The sequence below is a fragment of the Macaca thibetana genome, chromosome 13, assembly GCF_024542745.1.
Source record: "Macaca thibetana thibetana isolate TM-01 chromosome 13, ASM2454274v1, whole genome shotgun sequence".
Lineage (NCBI taxonomy): Eukaryota > Metazoa > Chordata > Mammalia > Primates > Cercopithecidae > Macaca > Macaca thibetana.
Genome location: NC_065590.1, coordinates 9,016,095 through 9,036,578, shown reverse-complemented (window position 1 = coordinate 9,036,578; position 20,484 = coordinate 9,016,095). Strand labels below are relative to the sequence as shown.

The 20,484-nt window shown below is 46.5% G+C and overlaps 2 protein-coding genes across 2 annotated transcripts in view; one reads left to right on the top strand and one right to left on the bottom strand.

Moving 5' to 3' along the window:
* Positions 1 to 4,537, top strand: part of TGFBRAP1 (transforming growth factor beta receptor associated protein 1) — a 41,439-nt gene extending 36,902 nt beyond the window's left edge. Inside the window, exons 10-11 of the mRNA XM_050754192.1 lie at positions 531 to 964; positions 2,721 to 4,537. Of these exons, the coding sequence (XP_050610149.1) occupies positions 531 to 964; positions 2,721 to 2,897 (611 nt within the window). The 3' untranslated portion in view covers positions 2,898 to 4,537. The remainder of the gene's footprint in view (positions 1 to 530; positions 965 to 2,720) is intronic.
* The window catches only part of ECRG4 (ECRG4 augurin precursor), a 903,650-nt gene that overhangs the window by 800,860 nt on the left and 82,306 nt on the right, over positions 1 to 20,484 (bottom strand). The window lies entirely within an intron of this gene.

Genomic DNA, 20,484 nt, shown 5'->3' with positions numbered 1-20,484 from the left:
TGAATAATGTAGAGATGGATTTTGAATAATATGAGTTCATATTCCATTTAATGAAATCTACTTAAAATGGGAATAAAGGGGTTCAGCACACCTTTTGGGGGAAGTAGTGTTTGTTAGGAGTTTAGGGACATAGTGTCCTTCTATTTTAGTCAAAAGATACTGTCCTGGGAGGATAGGAGTGATGATGGAGTGACTGGAGACCTGGAAGGCTGATACTCACTGAGCAACTGGGCCTTTCTGAGGTTGTGGTTCATTTGTTCTGTTCATCCTCTGAACACTGGAAAAAGGAATTATTCTGTGGTCCAGCTATACTTTTGAGTAGAGTCTGCCTTCTGTTTTACTAACACCCGGATTCACAGTGTGAAAATGCAGGAAAAGCTTCCCTCAGTCATCTGGGGGTCAGCATCTGGCATTGTGAGGGAGCCAGGTCGACTTTTCCCCTCTTGAAGCCCAGAGCAGCAAGGAGGCCAGTCGCTGGGTGGGTGGCCGGCGGGCCCCTTTCTTTCTGAGCCGTGGGTTCTGTCTCACAGAGAGGCTGCGGGGAGCTGGGCTGCCCATGGAGAGCGCCATCCTGCACGGGAAGCTGGGCGAGCACGAGAAGGCGCTGCATATCCTGGTGCATGAGCTGCGGGACTTCGCAGCGGCCGAAGACTACTGCCTGTGGTGCTCCGAGGGCCGAGACCCACCCCACCGCCAGCACCTCTTCCACACGCTGCTGGCCATCTACCTGCGTGCTGGCCCTGCCGCCCACGAGCTGGCCGTGGCTGCTGTGGACCTGCTGAACCACCACGCCACCGAATTTGATGCCGCCCAGGTGCTGCAGATGCTGCCTGACACCTGGTCAGTGCAGCTCCTGTGCCCATTCCTGATGGGGGCCATGAGGGACAGCGTCCATGCCAGGAGGACCATGCAGGTGGCTCTCGGCCTGGCCAGGTCCGAAAACTTAATCTACACCTACGATAAGGTGAGTGCCGGCCCTCACGAGCTGCCTCCTGGTCAGTCAACATTGCATTGAAGGTAGATTTTACTGATGGGAAATAGTCTTTGCTGGGTTTTCTTTCTGTCTGTCTCTGACTACAACACATCAATATCTGGTCCCACTCATAGACACTGAGGTCTGTGTGAGCAGAGGCGGAGGCTGGGCTGGTAGGTGTAACATCAGTGTAATTTTTCTACCCTTTTGGACGCTGGTGATTAAGAGAGTCTGTGGGAGAGGCTGTGGGGAGGAGAGCAGCATCAGAATATCAGGCTTTTACCCAGCACATGCTGTGTGCCAGGCACTGACCTAGGCATTTTATGTCGTGCTAGCATTTTGTCATCATGACAGTTTTATGCAGTATCTGCTGTCAGCACCTCCATTTCACAGGAGAGGAAACTGAGGCACAGAGCAGTCACATGCTCAGGCAATGGGCGCACCCGTAGCTGCCTCCCAGGCCAGTTCAGAACCCCACATTCTTGGTCCCCACGCTGTACTCCCCTTCTGGAGACTTCTTTCTTGTGGGCCTAAATTCCACACGGCTGGCAGAGTCTTCTTTCCAGAGCGGGAATCCGACGTGTTCCCCTCCCGCTTAGAAGCCTTTGCTGACGCCCCCTGGCCTGGAAGATGCAGTCCCATCTCCTTCGACCCGTCCCTCCTCACTTCTCTCTGCTCCCCAGCTCATGTCCTGGCTTTAGCACACAACCTTCCAGATGTGACTTGGTATTTCATAGTTTGCTGCTTTTGCAAATGCTGTACCCACTGCCTGAGATATTCTTACCTTTTTCTTTGTCCCCAGCAAATGTCCAGTCAAAACTTAGCCTAAGTAATTTTTTCCCTGGGTGAAGCCATCTCATACCTCTTAAATAGAGTGATCACCTTCTCTTTCACCCACCTTTTACTTCGTGTTTGCATTCACAGTTGTCACCTGTACTATTAGAGTTTGGGTTCTTTGAGGAGAAGGAACCTCATTTCTTTATCTCAGTGTCTGTGGGGCTAAGCCTGGCATGTTGGAGGCATCTAATCCATGTTTGTGGAATGACTGATGCAACTAAGGAGTGTAGGATGAATCGCTAAGTTGCTGCTTGATCCTGCCAGTAGACCAGCCTGCCTCGGTTGACACGAGTGAATTATGTAGCAAAACTTTATAACTTTCAGAACTCAAGTCCTGTTCATCAGAGAGGGACCGATGGCATTAAGACTCAGTTTCACCAGTTACCTCTAAGGAAACGGAAGGGTGTCTCCCAGGATCAGCCAGGAATATGCCACTCTTTCACTGTATGACTTTGACTACATCCCTTATTTGTTTGTGCTTTACTTTTCTTATTTGCAAATGAGAGAACCCTGGAATTACACTATTAGATGGTCCTATTCAGCATTAACATTCACGACCTTCTAACAGGCCTTGCTTGAAATGAGCAGAGCCTAGAGAATGTTGGAGAGAGGATCTTGGGTGGAAATGCCTCAGCCAGACAAGCAGTCATTACTCTTGTGAAATAAGAAAAGCAATTGTGTAGCTTTCTTACTTCTCCAGTTACAAAGGATGATTTTATTTACACCTTTAGCATTTCGTTTCAAGAAGTTGATATTAAAGAAATCCTCATCATCATAATATTATTAAAGAAATCCTCATCATAATAATGACCCATGGAGTAATGCATGTCAACTCTGCAAAACCAGAACGTAGCCACTTTAAGTATACTTAACACATGACAGCATTCTCAGTCTTGGTTTCTTTTTGCAGATGAAGTTGAAAGGAAGCTCAATCCGACTCTCAGACAAAAAGCTTTGTCAGATATGCCAAAACCCCTTTTGTGAGCCTGTGTTTGTTAGATACCCAAATGGTGGTCTTGTGCACACCCACTGTGCTGCCAGCAGACACACAAACCCCAGCTCATCCAGCCCTGGCACTCGGACTTGAAAAGCTTGGCCCAAGGGTGCGAGGGGAACTCCGAGTTCTTTCTGAGCCTGCTGGACGTGAAGAGCAGACGACCACCATGCTCTGTGTCAGCCAGGACGAAGGGAGACATCTGGGTGCCAGGGAGCCTTCCGTCCACACGCAACAAGGACTCCTCATTGCTGACCGGGCTCTATGAATGCACATGGAAAACCCCTACAAATCCCAAAAATAGAGACATACAAGAGTTCACCTGTCCAGGTACATAGTAATCCAAGACAGAGGTCTACTTTGAAAAAAGAAGGGAGTCTTCCTCATACAGTCCAGACCCAGGTGGGGGATCCCCCACCACCCCCACACTCCAACCTTTAGACTCATGTTTGCACTGGAAACGTGGCTTCAGCATGGCTGGAGACAAAGCCCTCTCTTGCCTGGGTGAGTGGCGAGGGCACAGAGCCTCATGGGGGTCAGCCTTGCCCTCCTGCAGAGATACATTTTCCATCCACGCCACTCACTCGTGGGCCCGTTTCCCAGGGCTACCTCGTGGGCTCTGCCTTTGCCCTAAGAAACGGCTGACCCTGGAGAAGTACCTTTGTTCCTTCTTACTTCCTCTCCGGCTCTCAGCTCCCAAAAGATTCTGCCTTGTGTACCCAAGCACTCACTCTTGGGTGAACTCATGCTTCTGGCTGCCTAGCAAGTAAAGATCTATTGAGAAACTGAGAACACTCCAAGAGAGAAGCTGCTCTCCCCACCTTGAAGAAGCTGCAGACACGGGATACCCACGGCGGGCAAGGGTCCAGCCGTGTGTTCCGTTCCTGTTGTGGCATCTGCTCATTTGAAACTCCATGATGAACACGTTGAACTAAACGTTTTTATTTAAATTTGTATCATGTTCGTAGTTGCTCTCTTGTTGAGAGAGTCATCTGTCCTGTTTGTTAGGGATATTTTTTCTTGTTAAAATGTACCTCCTGTTGAATACTCGAGAAATTCAAAGGGAAGCGTGGTCGGCAGACACTGAGCGTTCTTCTCCGGAGAGGCCGTTTTTAGCCTCGCACCTTTAGCAGGACCGGCAGCGGCTGGAAGGGCCCATGTGCTGGACGGGGGTGTCGCCTCCTGGATGGCCCACCCTCCCGAGGACATCCAGACAGGCTGTGTCACGTTCCAGCACTTTATGTGCCTGCTCTGAGGTGTCCTGAACACACAGCAACGGCCTCTCATTCATCACAGGCTGGAGATTCCTTTTGTGTTTCTGTATAACATCGACGATGAGCTGAAGCTGTTGTCACTTCACTGCCCTCTTCGGAATTTCTTCATTGTGATGACTGATTCTATTAGGGGCTGACAATAAAGGCAGTCTGCCCACTACTATCATGCTTGGGAAACAAGCGTCAGCTTGTACATATGACGAGAGAGGACCCCGAATACACCCTGTCTTCATCAGCCCAAGCCTTACCGAGGTGGGATGAAGGCCTCATTCTCTGTTCTGTTCTTTAAAACATGTTTCCTGAACTCATATTGGTCCATGTATTTTTTGTCCTTTTGGGACTCTTAAGTGGGCCAAGAAGCAAAAACATCCATGTGTTGTTTGGGGGGAATTGGCACCATTTTTTCCTGACTATGTTTCAATTAACTAAAGAATAAATGATGAAGAAATTCTCCTTGTAGCACAACTGTATGCTGTGTAAATTGGTGGGAGCTCAAAGCCCAGTCGTGTGTTTTACCTGTGGGTGACTCTGTTGTAGAATGGTCATATTACTGCATATGTTATCAGGATGACTTGTGAGTTTGAGGTTATATTTCTCAAAGAACAAGTTACCCGTATATGCAACATTGCACTATTAAAAGCTCTATTTCTCTGTACACAAAATGGGTAAAATCTTGAAAAAGCTTAGCAATTTCTCATTTCTAACACGGAGACGGAGTCTTACTCTGTCACCCAGGCTGGAGTGCAGTGGTGCAATCTCAGCTTACTGCAACCTCCACCTCCTGGATTCAAGCGATTCTCCTGCCTCAGCCTCCCGAGTAGCTGGGACTACAGGCATCCGCCACCACGCCCAGCTAATTTTTGTATTTTTAGTAGAGACGGGCTTTCACCATGTTGGCCAGGATGGTCTCGGTCTCCTGACCTTGTGATCTGCCTGCCTCGGCCTCCCAAAGTGCTGGGATTACAGGCGTGAGCCACAGCACCCGGCCAATACTCGTCTTTTTCATTTTTTCACTGAACATTGATCAATACTCTAAAATGTTTGTCATCCTTTAGAATAGTGGGAATTAAAGTTGAGGAGTTTTCCATCTCTACCAAATCCTTAACCACAAGCAGCATTCTATTACAGTATGAAGAATTGTCTCATAAGTTAAAACTGTACTCTTCTCTAACCTTCCTCTCACTCCTACAAGGTCCTTTTCTCAAGTCATATTTTTGAGAGAAATGTGTGGTTCTTTCTCACAGGCCTGCTGATTTGTAACTGTGCCATTGAATAGAGCAATTAGATCCATCAGACCTTTTTCCCCTCATGAGGTTCAGTGGAACCATTCTAGTTAAAGCAGCATGAACTGAACTCAGTTTACATTCATATTCTATGGGCAATACCATTTGGTTTTTGGAAGTGCTTATCTGCTGTTCCCTATCAAGTATTAATGTAGGAATGTCACGTGGGCTGCATTGCACTGGGCTGAGTTCAGCTGCGGTGCTCCCACTGATGCGTGCTTACGTGTGCTTCTCACCTCCGGAGCGCAGGCAGGTGTCTGCAGGGTCCCAGCTCTGAATGGATGCCCATGACACAACTGGGGCAGCCCTTGCTTTTTTGCTTGCTCTCCCACAGAAGCCTTTGTCCTTGCAACTTTATCCTTTGCCCCTGACTGGGTCCCAAATACACAAAATGTACAAATGTAAACTTGCTCATTTTATTAAAATTCTTTTAGTTATTTGTTCTTTCTGTAATTTTTTAAAATAAAAATTGACTTGATGGAGTGACGGTTTCCACTCGCACCATACCTCGTCTAAAGAGTTCTAGAATCTGTACCTTCTTGCTTTTCCCAGCACCTACAGAGGACTTGAATTGCCAACCCCTTCAATTCTGCTATTGTCTTACCAAATTTTAACGTGTCTGCTTCTGAATTTGCCCAATGCATATTTCAGGGTGCTCCTTGACATTGGTTGCCTTCAGGTTAATCATGCACTGAGGAATTCAACCAGAAAGATTTCTGATTACTTCTTATCTAGTTCACCTTTTAGCCAAATACTCTTAAATAAGCCTGCTACTCTTGGATTTCTAACCCTGAGCATATTCAAAGAACATAACTCTTAACAAAACTTACCTTTTAAATTTGGCTTCATCCCCTACGCTGTTGCTGATGGCGGGTCTTTCAGCCATCCTGGTGAATTTCAGAGCACTTTCTCATGTTCTTTAATTCCAGGTACTGTTCTAGCCTTGAAGAAAGGGGTGTGTTCACACACATGATAATCCTCTGAGTTTTTTGGGTTTTTTTTCATGCGATGGAATTACGCTCTTGTTGCCTATGCTGGAGTGCAATGGTGTGATCTCGGCTCACTGCAACCTCCACCTCCCAGGTCCAAGTGATTCTCCTGCCTCAGCCTCCTGAGTAGCTGGGATTACAGGTGCCTATCCACCACACCCAGCTAATTTAAAATATATATATATATTTTTAGTAGAGACAGAGTTTCACCATGTTGGCCAGGCTGGTCTTGAACTCCTGACCTCAGGGTGATCCACCTGCCTTGGCCTCCTAAACTGCTGGGATTACAGACGTGAGCCACCACGCCCGATCTCCTGAGTATTCTGACCCTTTTTCATGTCAGTGGATTGGGGTGAATCCCAAATACGTGTGAATAGAGGTGAGGCGTCATGAACTCACACATATTTGAAATTGAAGAAGCTGAGGCGCTGAGTGTCAAGGTAGTTTTCTTAGAGTTGGAGGAGGTGCCAAGCTAGATCCGTGGTTCCCACCCACAGGGAGGCTGGGGCTTCACCAACCATGAAGTCCCACCTGGGGCTTCACCAACCATGAACAGATAACCAGAACACAGCCCAGGGTGGATTCGCATTGGCTTTTAGATTCCAACCATCGCATTGCGGTTTTTAGAAAATCATAAAGCAGCAGGTGCAATATTCTTTTCTCATTTTTACCTCATTGGTATCTGAAGGCCCATTAGCACATTAGAGAATAAGTAAGAGGGGGCCTTTAGACGTGTAAACCCGACTGGAAAGGAAGACATGTAGATTCACACTAACTGCATTGTGAGAATGTTACAACGGCAGATTAGGCTAAATGGTTGGAGAGAGTGTGTGTAAATTGATGTCCTAAATGTGTCCGTCAGTGAAAGCAGAAACTGGTGTCTGACTCAGTTAAATGGACTGTGACTCGTGTTAGAGTAATTAGATACTAACTAACACCCCATTTGCTCTTAGCAGATCTGTCAACCTTAGCGTTTGAAATGAAAATGTACAAGAATCTAGACCATATGGACTAGCGGCCCTTTCACCTTCTCAAAAAAGCTAACTGGCTGGAGCGCCGTCCAAGGCTTGTTAACAATGGTTGGGAGATAAGCACTGGAATTAATGAAGCCTACTTTTCCTTAGCTTGCAACTGGGGGAGGGAAACAAATAGCTATCATTCAGCCTGCCGTCCAGAGTCGTAAATTAGTTAAATAAGATCACGTGGCAAGAAAAGCTTGGAAAGCAATGCACGCAACTCAACAGGACGAGCATGACTTGAGAAGTCAAAAGTCAGGTGTCGGGAGCATGGACCTCTTGGGGCTCTGACACCCCTGGCTGTGGGCCTCAGTGAGTCAGGTCATCCAGACCTCCGTGCCTGCACCAGTCCATTTTTGCATTGCTCTAAAGAAATGTTCGAGACTGGATAGTTCATAAAGAAGAGGTTTATTCGGCTCATTGTCCTACAGGCTGTACAGGAAGTGTGGTGCTGGCATCTGCTTCTGGGGAGGCCTCAGGAAGCTTCCAGCCATGACGGGAAGCCAAGGGGGGAGCAGATGTATCACATGACGAGAGTGGCAGAGAGAGCAAGGAGGAGGTGCCAGCCTCCTTTAAACAGCCAGCTCTCACATGAACTAACAGGGTGAGAACTCACTTATTACTATGGGGAGGTAATTCGTGAGGGATTCGCCCTCAAGTTCCAATACCTCTCACTAGGCTCCACCTCCAACTCTAGAAGTTAATTTCAACATGAGATTTGGAGGGCGACACACATCCAAACCATATCAGCAGCATCGTTCATAAACAGGAGGTAGAGCTGGGCAGTATCTGAGTTCTCTTCTCGTGTTAACCTTCTATTCCAAGCAATGGAAGTCAGGGCAGGGTAGCAGTGTGGTCTCAGCCTTCATTACCAAGAGATGTCCTCTAGGACCCAGGGTCTCAGGTGGTCCTTGAAAGCACCAAGCAGAGGGACTCATGCACAGCATCCCACAGGTGTGTCCCCACAGGTGTGTATGAGCACGCCAGAATCTCATTGCATGGTTCCTCGATTCGGAAAGTGACTAGCCCACTCCACCCCTCAATCCTGGTTCCAGCTGGAGCCAGGAGAGGAGTTGGTCTACACGTACCTTTTTTCAAGTGGTTTTCAGTTTCCCCTTTTCCTCCAGCTTCTGCCTTGCCTTGCCTTGCCTTGCCTTGCCTTTCCTATCCTTTCCTTTCCTCGTCCTGTCCTGTCCTGTCCTGTCCTTTTTTGAGATGGAGTCTTGCTCTGTCACCCAGGCTGGAGTGCAGCAGTGTGATCTTGGCTCCCTGTAAGCTCCACTTCCCGGGTTCAAGCGATTCTCCTGCCTAAGCCTCCCGAGCAGCTGGGACTACAGGTGCATGCCATCATGCCCAGCTAATTTTTGTATTTTTAGTAGAGATAGGGTTTCACTATGTTGGCCAGGTTGGTCTCGAACTCCTGACCTCAAGTGATCCTCCTACCTCAGTCTCCCAAAGTGTTGGGATTACAGGCTTGAGCCACTGTGCCCGGCTCCCCTTGCCTTTTCTCCTGTGCTCTAGCTTTCACAAGTCCTTTTCTCTTTCAGATTCCATGTGTGTGCCACTAAGCTGGGGAGGCCAATCCCCAACCCGACCTCAACAGGAATGTGAGCTAAGATGACGCGATGTGCTTTGAGCTGACTCACCCAGCCCCTGCCTCTGTCTGGTCGCCCACACACGTTTATGATTTACCTCCACAGCAATGTGCTTGATAGAACTGGGGAGGTCAGTCGGCCCACCCTCCCTCACTCCCGCCTCTGCAGCCAGCACATTATGGTAAAACCCCACCAACTATTTCCAAACTATTTTTTAATACATTGCTGACTTACGGACGGCTATTGACTGAAGCTCATAAATATAACTGAAATCCTAAACTTTTACTTTCTTAAGAATTAGAGTACAAGAGAGCATTTCCCAGTTGTTTATAGGCCATCATGATGTACACCTCTAAAGAAATTCAGTTTCTTTGACTTCAGTCGGTTTACAAGAACGTATTCCCTTTATATGAGTAAACATAGTCAGAAACTCAGTTTTATGCCCTCCCCCACAAAGACAGGTTATCATATTACTGGTCTGGCTATATTTAAGTGCATTTTGCATGTATGTTAATATTCTTTCCATTTTCATAGTGTATTTTTTATTGTGGTAAAATATAGCATTAAGTTTATCATTCTAACAATTTTTAAGTGTATAGTTCTGTGGCATAAATACATTTACATTGTTATGCAATCATCATTACCATCCATCTCCAGAAATTTTTGCATCATCCCAAACAGAAACTCTGTCCCCATTAAACACTAATTCCCTGTTTCTCCCTCCTCAGTCCCTGGCACCCACCATTCTACTTTCCGTCTCTATGAACTTGACTATTCTAGGTATCTCATAGAAGTGGAATCACACAGTATGTGTCCTTTTGTGACTGGCTTATTTCACTTGGCATAATGTCCTCAAGGTTCACCCATATTGTCGAATATGTCAGAATTTTCTTTGTTTTTTATGGAGAGAGAATCTCACTCTGTCACCCAGGTTGGAGTGCAGTGGCACGATCTCAGCTCACTGCAGCCTCCACCTCCCGGGTTCAAGGGATCCTCCTGCCTCAGCCTCCAAGTAGCTAGGATTACAGACGCATGCCACCATGCCCAGCTGATTTTTTGTATTTGTAGTAGAGACAAGATTTCACTACATTGGCCAGGCTGATCTCGAACTCCTGACCTCAAGTGATCTGCCTGCCTCAGCCTCCCAAAGTACTGGGATTACAGGCATAAGCCACCACACCCGGCCATGAATTTTCTTCCTTTTTAACACTGAATAATATTCCATTTCATGATTTTAAAATAATATAGTTACCAAGAGTGTATGTGCATAGAGTATTTGCATTTATTTTACATAAAATTAGAATTGCTGTTTTGTATATTCATATCAACATAGAAAAATATAACCCTATAACAGCCCATCTAAAAGTCCTTATTGTCCTAATCCCTTCTATTGTGTCCAAACAGACCAACAAGCAGAGCTCATGAATGGTCTAAGGTGGGCCCTTGAAAATGGGTTCAAAATCAGCACAAAGTCTTTGCCAACAAGGAAAGGCACAAAGGTTTCCCCATCCATGATGTGACACTTGTTCATCTGCAAAGGTCCGTGTAAAGCTGATTCAGAACGAGATCCAGACTAACTTACAGGAAAATGTGGCCAGAGCCAGGGCAGCTGCTGCCCTGTAGGTCAGAGCAGATGACAGAGTGGCCACCTGCCCTGTGTGTTTCATTAGCAGGTCTCCTAACAAAGGTTTGCACGTTTTCCATCTTGTTTCCCAACCCCTCTTCATATAAACCTCTACAACATCTTTTGGGAAAGGAAGGAGGTGTGCCGTGTGCCCAGATCTCTAGTCACACCCCTTCTTGGATGGTTGCTCCAGCTAGTAGGGCTCCAATTCCTATTTTTGAGAGGCTCACCACTGCATGACATCTGGAAGTGCAGAGAGCTGCTGAAGCTGGTCACAGGACAGGAAGAGGACATTTATCCTCACTTTTCCTGGGAGGGCAAGACATGACTTTGCAGGCAGTATAGACAGCATGCGTGTTTTTGTCTGGGCTTGGGAGGGGAAGGGCTGGTATTCACTTCTCCCTGTGTATCAGTTGGGGCGCAGTGCCTCAGCAAATTAGAACCAGCCTATTTCCTTGGTCAGGCTCCTTCTCCCACTGCTATGGTGTCGTGATGCTATAGATTTCCTAACACATTTCCACACCTGCATTGCAGGCCCATGTCCTTGGCGATTCCTAGTGGAATAGACCACAGCAAAGGTAATGCAATTATAGAGGAAGGTTGGCTGTCCCATCACATCAAACTTGAGAGCCTCCTGTAAACCCATCATTATCTCTGCTCCCATAACTGTAATTTCATGCAACTGAACGATGGAAACACGCAGCAGCAGTGCCAGTTTCCTATCTGTGTTCGATTTGCTCCTGCTGGTGTAATTTTCAGGTATCTTGTGTTTATACAAATACTAGAAAACAAGCTGCTGCTTAAGCAGCAACCGACAGGGAAGGTCAGCTGTTCCCTACCGCCATGGCCGTGCCAGGATGCACATTGTAACAGTCAGTGTTCTCCAGAGAATAAGAACCAATAGGAGAGGGAGAAAGAGAGAGAGAGAGAGAGAGAGAGAGAGAGAGAGAGAGAGAGAGAGAGAGTGTAGGGGTGGGGAGAGAGAGAGTGTGTGATTGAGAGACTGATTTATTATGAGGAATTGACTCAGGCCATTCTGGAGGCTGAGAAGTTTTATATTCTGCCATCAGCTTTTGGAGACCCAGGAAGGCCTGTGATGTAATTCAATCCAAGTCTGAAGGCCTGAGAGCAGGGAGCTTATGGTCTAAATCCCAGTCTAAGGGCAGGAGAAGATGAGAGGAGATAGTCCAACTCAAGCACTGAGGCAAGTTAAAAACAAAAAGACAAATTCCTCCTTCCTCTGCCTTCTGTTCTATTCAAGCCCTCAATAGATTGGATGATGCACACACATTGGGAAGGGTAGATCTTTCCTGAGGCCCCCAACTCCGAAGCTAATCTCTTCTGGAAACACCCTCACAGAGGTACCCAGAAAGAATGTTTAATCTGGGCATCCCATGGCCCAGTCACATGGACACATGAAATTGATCCCCTGGGTCAGGAAGACGGGAGGATCTCTCTGTCTGGGAACCATCTAGGGCTGTTGAGCTGGCGAGTCGCCTTGCTTTCTCCTGGGGCAGAGCCTCAGCAGCAATGACTTAATCCAAGTTTATGATTGTGTTCATGCAACTGCAGAATTAGCAATGACCTGGCCATCGAGGGAGGCAGCTCAGGGACAGAGGGACTCACCAAGAACTGTATTTCATGCAAAGTGGGCAGTTTTTCCCTTGTTCATTCATTCGTTCATTCATTCATTCATGTGTTCAATTATGCATTCATTCCACAAGTATGTGTAGGGAGACTGCAGTGTGCCAGGCATTGTGCAAAGTTCTGTGGATAAATGATGAAAAAACCAACAGGTGTTGGCAAAGACTTTGGGCTGATTTTGAACCCTTTTTCAAGGGCCCACCTTAGACCATTCAGGAGCTTTGCTTGTTGGTCTGTTTGGACCCAATAGAAGGGATTAGGGCAACAAACAGATGACTTTTAGATGGTCTGATATAGGGTTATATTTTTTATGTTGATATGAATATATAAGATAGCAATTCTAATTTTATATAAAATGCATCCAAAGAGTCTATGCACATACACTTTTGGTAACTAAATATACAATTTAAAACCCATGAAATGGAATATTATTCAGTGTGAAAAAGGAAGAAAATTCTGACACACACTACAATATGGATGAATCTTGAGGACATTATGCCAAGTGAAATAAGCAAGTCACAAAAGGACACATACTGTGTGATTCCACTTCTATGAGATACCTAGAATAGTCAAGTTCATAGAGATGGAAAGTAGAATGGTGGGTGCCAGGGACTGGGAAGGGAGAAAGGGGAAATTAGTGTTGAATGGGGACAGAGTTTCTGTTCTGATGGTGGTGATGATTGCATAACAATGAAAATGTGTTTATGCCACAGAACTGTACACTTGGAAACTGTTAGAATGATAAACTTAATGTTATGTATATTTTACCATAATAAAAAAAAAAACAGTTTGAAAATGGCAAGAATACTAATGTTACCAGAAAGGGGTCTAGATCCAGACCCCAAGAGATGGTTCTTGGATCTCGCACAAGAAATAATTCAGGGCGAGTCCACAGAATAAAGTAAAAGCAAGTTTATTAAGAAAGTAAAGGAATAAAAGAATGGTTACTCCATAGAGCAGCCCCAAGGGCTGCTGGTTGCCCATTTTTATGGTTATTTCTTGATGACACGCTAAACGAGGGGTGGATTATTCATGCGTCCTCTTTTTAGACCATAGAGGATAACTTCCTGACGTTGCCGTGGCATTTGTAAACTGTCATGGCACTGGTGGGAGTGTAGCAGCGAGGACGACCAGAGGTCACTCTCATCACCATCTTGGTTTTCTTGAGATTTAGCTGCTTCTTTACTGCAACCTGTTTTATCAGCAAGGTCTTTATGACCTGTATCTTGTGCCGACCTCCTATCTCATCCTGTGACTTAGAATGCCTAACCGTCTGGGAATGCAGCCCAGTAGGTCTCAGCCTTATTTTACCCAGCTCCTATTCAAGATGGAGTGCTCTGGTTCAGACGCCTCTGACACTATCATACATGGAAAATGCACTTAAATATAGCCAGGCCAGTAATATGATAACCTGTCTTTTGGGCGGGGCGGGCATAAAATTGAATTTTTGACTGTGTACTCATATAAAGGGAATACCTTCTTGTAAACTGACTAAAATCAAAGAAATTGAATCTCTTTAGACGTGTACATTGTTTTGTCTTGTAAACAATCAGGGACAATTGCAACATAGTGGGACAAATGCTAGAGTGGGCAGTGCGGGTAAGCCAGAAGCCCAGTGGGGAAGCCTTAAGTCGGGGAAAAGTGCCCCAGGCAGAAGGAACAGCAGGACCAGCCCTAGAAGTGAGCAAGGTGATGGCCCCTTGGAAATGAGAGAAAGGGGGCAGTTTGAGTAACCAGGAGTCCAGGGAGTAACAGGGGAATGGTGATAGAGAAGGCTGGAGGGGAAGCTCTATCCTGGTTCTAAGCAAAGTAACACAAGTATTTGAGCTATGGAAAGAGCAGCAGTTCTACCACCTGAGGGAGCCACTGGCAACATTTCCTTCCGGTATTCTGCCTGTTCATTTTGAGCTTTGCATAGTCAAAGTTTTTTAAAACGTAAGAAAGGGAGGGGGTGCAGAATCCAAACTGTTTTAGCCAATCAGCTCATCGTCGAATACTTTGCCTTAAAATAGAGAGTATTAATAGAAAATGTGAGGTATGGTGAGGCCAGCAGATCAGGAGATGACTGCCACTGAAAAGGTTGGTTGTTACCACAGCTCGCACGAGAAGGGGCACAGCATCCCACGCAGGGCCACATGGAGACGCACCGGGTTGGTCAGGAGGCAGAGGGACAGGTGGAGAATGTGGACAGGAGCCTTTGCTGTGGCTTCCACGGGAAGGGATGGGAAAGACAGGGTGAGCAGGCTTAGGATGGGCTGGTTTGATTTCAGTGGGCTCTGGGGTGCAGGGGCTTCCCTAATTGTTTGGCACCTGGCTCTGGGGTGATTGGCACAGGTGGATGGTGACCCCATGAGTGAGAGCTCCATAAAGGAGGTGGTTGGGGTGTAAGCCCTGGATTGGTTGTTTTGCATTTGAAAAACATTCTTCAGTGGGGTGGCTCATGTCTGTAATCTCACCATTTTGGGAGGCCAAGGGAGGAGGACCGCTTGAGGCCAGGAGTTTGAAACCAGCGTGGACAACATGGTGAGACCTCGTCTTTACAAAAAATAAAAAATTAGGTGTGGTGGCATGTACCTGTAATCCCAGGTACTCAGGAGGCTGAGGCAGGAGGATCACTTGAGCCCAGCAGTGAGTGAGTGAGAAAGAAAAGAAAGAAAGAAAGAAAGAGAGAAAGAGAAGGAGAGGAGAGAGAAAGAAAGAAAGAAAGACAGGAGAGAAAGAGAAAAAGAGAAAGAAAGAAAGAGAAAAAGAGAGAAAGGAAAGGGAAAGAGAGAGAAAAGAAAGAAAGAAAAAGAAAGAAAAAAGAAAGGCTGAAAGGAAGGTGGGAATGGGGAAGGGAGGAAGGAAGGAAGGCATGCTTGTGGGCTAGCTGTTTACTGTCTCTAGGAATTGGCTGACGCTGGGAGGGGCAGTCTGTCCTCTAGGGTGAGCAAGGGCCCAGTTATCAAAGCATCAGTGACAGAAAATAAAAAATATGGTTACTATATCTTTTTGATTAGGCCACTGGGACAGCTGAAATTATATTCTCTTCTGTTTCTCAGGACAGAGAATAGAACATTAACATTTTCATATACTTCTCACAGCAAGGCAGGAAAGTTTGCCTCCAAGTATCTGTCTTAGTCAGCTTGGTCTGCTGTAACAAAACACCACAGACTGCGGACTTAGACAGCAGAAACTTACTTCTCACAGTTCTGGAGGCTGGAAGTCCAAGACCAAGGTGCCGGCAGATTCAGTTCCTGGAGAGGGCTCTCTTCCTGGCTTCAGATGGCCACTTTCGTGCTGCGTCCTCACATGGCAGAGAGAGGAAGCTCTGGGGTCTCTACCTCTTTTCCTAATTCATCATGGGGGCCCCACCCTCATGGCCTAATCACTTCCAAAGGCATCAGCTCCTAAGGCCATCACATTGGGGGTGAGGATTTCAACATATGAATTTGGCAAGGGAGACACAATTCATGCCATAGTAGTAGGAAAGGGCCAGAAACAGGACGTGAGTCTGGAAACCCTTCCCAGTCCAGCCTGGCAGGTGGAAAACATAGTTACTTCTGCTTGTTCAAAGGGTTTCTTGAGTCTAGGTGACTCAAAGGGGCCTGAAGTGGAACAATTCTTCCAGCCCAAATTGGTTTCTGGGAGGTGCAAAAGACTTTTAATGGTTGTTTCTCTTACACTCTCCTATATATAATTAGTGAATAAATATTAATTGGTCTTAGCCTTTGTAAAACTGCAAAGTTCTTGAATAATGCCTCCTAAGTCAGAAAGGCTGTGTTTGCTCTCCCCAGTACCTTCTTAACCTGATTCATAATCCAACCTGTAGCCCAAAGGAGCCTGACACAGCCTGCCTGCGAGGGCTGGGTGGTGGCTGATGGGAAGAACTTCGTGACCTCCCCCAGACTTTCCCACGGTTCTGGGAATTCTCCAGCTCAGCTGGTGAGAGAATAACTTGACACTAACGTTCTGAAAAGCAATTTTATTATGGCACCAGAAACCACCGTTTCCACTTTTAGAAGTTTATTTTAGGAAAATAATCAGCAGCTAGGCAGAAAAAGTTATGTCAAGGATGCTCATTATAGCAGCTTTTAAATGGTGAAAAATAGAAGAGAAGAAAAAAAAAAAACCCTTGAATATCCAAAACAGGAAGCCTTAAGTATCAGAGGCATATCCCCACAATGGAGAACTCCTGGCCACCAGAAATCACTTCCAAAAATGGGACAAAAACCAAACAAAACCAAAACAAAGATAAAAACCAGGCCACAAAGTTGTGATGCTGTATGATCTGAAGTTTGCAAAAGAAAAAGCGTATTTTTATACATAATAATAAAACCGGTTTTAAAATCCCTCTAATAAACACACTGGTTGTTTGGTTTCTGTTTTGTTTCTACAAGGAGCACGTTACTTTTATAATTTTAAAGAATCAGGATATAAGATTTTTTAAAACTAGGAGGCCAGGTGCGTTCGCTAATACCAACTGGGATTACAGGATCCCAGTGCTTTGGGAGGCTGAGGTGGGAGGATTGCTTGAGCCCAGGAGTTTCAGATGAGCCTGGGCAACATGGTGAGACCCTCTTTCTACAAAAAAACGTTTTAAAATTTAGCCAGGCATGGTGGCACATGCCTGTAGTCCCAGCTACTCAGGAGGCTGAGCCGGGAGGATCACTTGAGCCCAGGAGTTTAAGGCTGCAGTAATCTATGATCACGCCACTGTACTCTGGCCTGGGAGGAAGAGCGAGACCCTGCTCTTTAAAACAAACAAACAAACAAACAAACAAGGCCGGGCATGGTGGCTCACACCTGTAATCCCAGCACTTTGGGAGGCCGAGGCAGGCGGATCGCCTGAGGTCAGGAGTTTAAGCCCAACCTGGCCAACATGGTGAAACACTGTCTCTACTAAAATACAAAAAATTAGCCAGGTGTCGTGGCACGTGCCTGTAATTCCAGCTACTCGGGAGGTTGAGGCAGGAGAATCGCTTGAACCCAGGAGGCGGAAGTTGCAGTGAGCCCTGATCGCACCACTGCACTCCAGCCAGGGCAACAGAGCTAGTCTCCATTTTAAAAAACAAACAAAAAACCAAGGAACATTTATTCACATATGTCATTCTTGTAGACAATTTACAACCTTTAAAGATGTTAAAAAGTTTAAAGATGTTTAAAAAAAGTTTAAAGATGTTAGTATCATCTCACATCAGGGGAAGGGCTGCTATCTGCTTATTGCATGGTTTAAGGAGAAGGAAGGATTCAAGGAAACCAGAGAAGAAGGTAGGGGAATGAAGAGGACATGCAGACCAAAGGAGGCTCCCATGAAGTATAACAGAGATTTAGAGATGAGTGGGACAAAAAAATCATGGATCATCATCCAGGGGAATGTGGGAGGCAGCCAGGAACCCCGTCTGGGCTTGGCTGGAGAGAAACCCCATGGTGACCACAGCCACCCGTGCGGGTCTGAAGGGAATGCATCCCGGCAGTCCCCAAAACCCCCTGCAAGGGGGAAAGGACTTTCTAGTAGCCTAGACTGGCTGTTTCCCAAGGGGCCCTTCAGATTCCAGAGAGAATTCCAAGGCCTTGGGGAGAAAGAGCCTCCTATTTCAGATAGTTTCAAAGCAAATTAAGTTTCCCATTGTTCCTTGTGCATTTTTAAAATCATTCGGTCTTGTTTATCTTGTACAGTGAGCTTAGTGACCCTCTCATTCTGGTGTAATAAAGCATCTAGAGTCTTCAGAAGACCATCGCAAAAATGCCAAAAGGAAGAAATATGGCAGCAGCATTTTAATGAGGGAGGAAATGAGAAATATATTCCTCCAAAGGACCGTGAATAAAGAACAGTAGGACTTCCTTTTAAAAAATGCTTCCGAAAATGAGCTTGGTTATTTTTCCTAGACAGGAATAGCTGGCAGAGGGGCAGCAGATGCCAGAGGCAGCAGGAGAGAGAACGGAGATGGAACATAGAGACCCAGGGCGAGTAATTTGTTCTCATTAACTGGGCCTTGGGGATCTTCAGGAGTTTACCTGAACACCCAGGAGGCTGAATTTGCATATCAGCGCCCTCAGATTGGTGGATGCAGAAGGTGAACTTCTGGTCTCATCTAAGTGTTTCTCACACAGATAAGTTCTTTCTGTTCTTATCAGACTAAGAGAAGTCTGTGCTGCAGCTCCTACTGGTTCCCTCTTTGACTACAGCAATCTCTGGCACCTCTCCCATTCCTAGAACACCTTGTTCTCTGCTCCTCCCAGATGAAGGGGCAAGAGAGCAGAAGGGAAACTGGAACTCTCTGCTAAAATAACCTTGGACACCAGCCCATAATAATGCACACACCTGTGCACGCACGCACACGCATGCACACACCATGCTTTTGCGTGCAAACATCCTTCTATTCTTACAGAATCCAGATGCTGACCTCCCAGCGAGGGTTCCCAAGCCCTCCGTCCCCTGGAATAGTTAAATTGTGGTGCCCTGGCCTGAGCCCCGCCCATACTCTATGGTGCTCCCTCTGAGCCACGGCCACCAGCCTCCACCTTTCAACAGCCAGAGCGTTGAAACTACCTTCCTTCCTTTAATGTAATCAAATTCTTGGGCAGAGTTGATTGTAATCAGTGTTGACTGTTTATTATTTTACACAGTAATTTTTTTTCTTATCCTGGCAAAGTTCCTCTCCTTGTGGCTCCAGATTTTCAGTCCTCTAGTTACTTTATGTCTCCCATCGTTTGTTTAAATGTGGTGCCTTTCTTTCCTTACCACAGGTATAAATGCATGCATTTTCTGTATTTGGATGTAGGACTTTGTAGGTTGGGGGCTGAGATAAAGAGAGAGGTAACCATCTTTGGCTGATGTGTTAGAGAGATGCTTACTTTACAATAAACAAAGGCTCCTTTGTGAAATTTGTAATTTGTATATGTTGCTAGGACCTCCTGTTTTTAAAAATTGTGTAGTGTTTTGGTAGACACCGCCAGATGTCCACCAAATCCTTCCCGTGTTTCTTTCTTTGTTTCTTTTTTTTTTAAAGATAGGGTTTCTCTCTGTTGCCCAGGCTGGAGTGCAATGACACCATTATGGCTCACTACAGCCTTGACCTCCTAGGCTCAAGTGATCTTCCTGCCTCAGCCTCCTGAGTAGCTGGGACTGCAGGTGTGAACCATCATGTTTGGCTAATTTTGGCATTTTTTTTGTAGAGACAGGGTCTCCACTATGTTGCTTAGGCTGATCTTTAACTGAACTCTTGGGCTTAAGCTATCCTCCTGCCTAGGACTCCCAAAGTGCTGTCCTTATAGATGTGAGCCACTGCACCCAGCTCCCATCTTCTTCCACAGTAGGCTGGAGCTGGGCAGACAGCCTCCCGACGAGGGACTCCATTTCCCAGCCTCCTTTGCAGCTAGGTGTGGCCGGGAGCCTCCGCTCTTGGTGGTGGAAGACCAGGGTGGAGTGCGGGTTGTCCTATTGCACATGCTCCCCCATCCTCTCCCCAGTCTCATGAACTGGAACATGGAAGTGGCTGCAGCCCAGAGTGACCATAAAGATAAGGACAGTGCCCCGGGGACCATGGGAAACTACATGGAAGGAAACTGCATCCTAAACAACCATACAGAGCAGAGCACCCACCTGGCTGCCTGCACTATTAATCGGAGGGAAACGAAGTTTGTCTGTTTCAGGCCCCTTAGTGTTGGCTGTCTTTGTGACAGCAGCCTTTTACCCAATCCGCCTCCACCCTTCTCTTGCCTCTCTGCCTTCCCGGACAGGCTCCACAGTGCCCTGGGGACCTCAGAACAACCCCGAGAGCAGCGACGTGCACCAGAGGCTGCGCTTTCTAGGCATGGGAATGGGCTGCATCACACATCCATCTCATCCGTCTGTGCAGCTCTGTGAGACCAGCTTACAACCTAGGGAGAGTTTTGAATGGAGTGAAGTAGTGCAGTTGAGGTCAGCAAGCAGAATTTTGCTCTTGAAAGCCAAACTCATGCTCCTGGCTTCTGTGGATGTGGTGTTAGTGTCAACTGAACCCTGAAATCCTAGACCACATGAGGATGAGGAATGAGTCTGTGAGAGTGTGATATAATATATTATGTATTTGGTCTCTGCCCCTGGTTCCTGGCCTTAGTATCTCCAGAGTGGTAAGAGTGTCTGTTGTATGCTAATGAGATGACTGGTGGCTGGGGGCCCCGAGGTGGCTTCAGGAGGAGGGCTGATCACTAGAAAGACTGTGACAGGATTAGAGGGTTGGGACTTTCATCCCACCCCCAAAACCTCGGGAGAAGGGAGAGGGGAGAGGGGC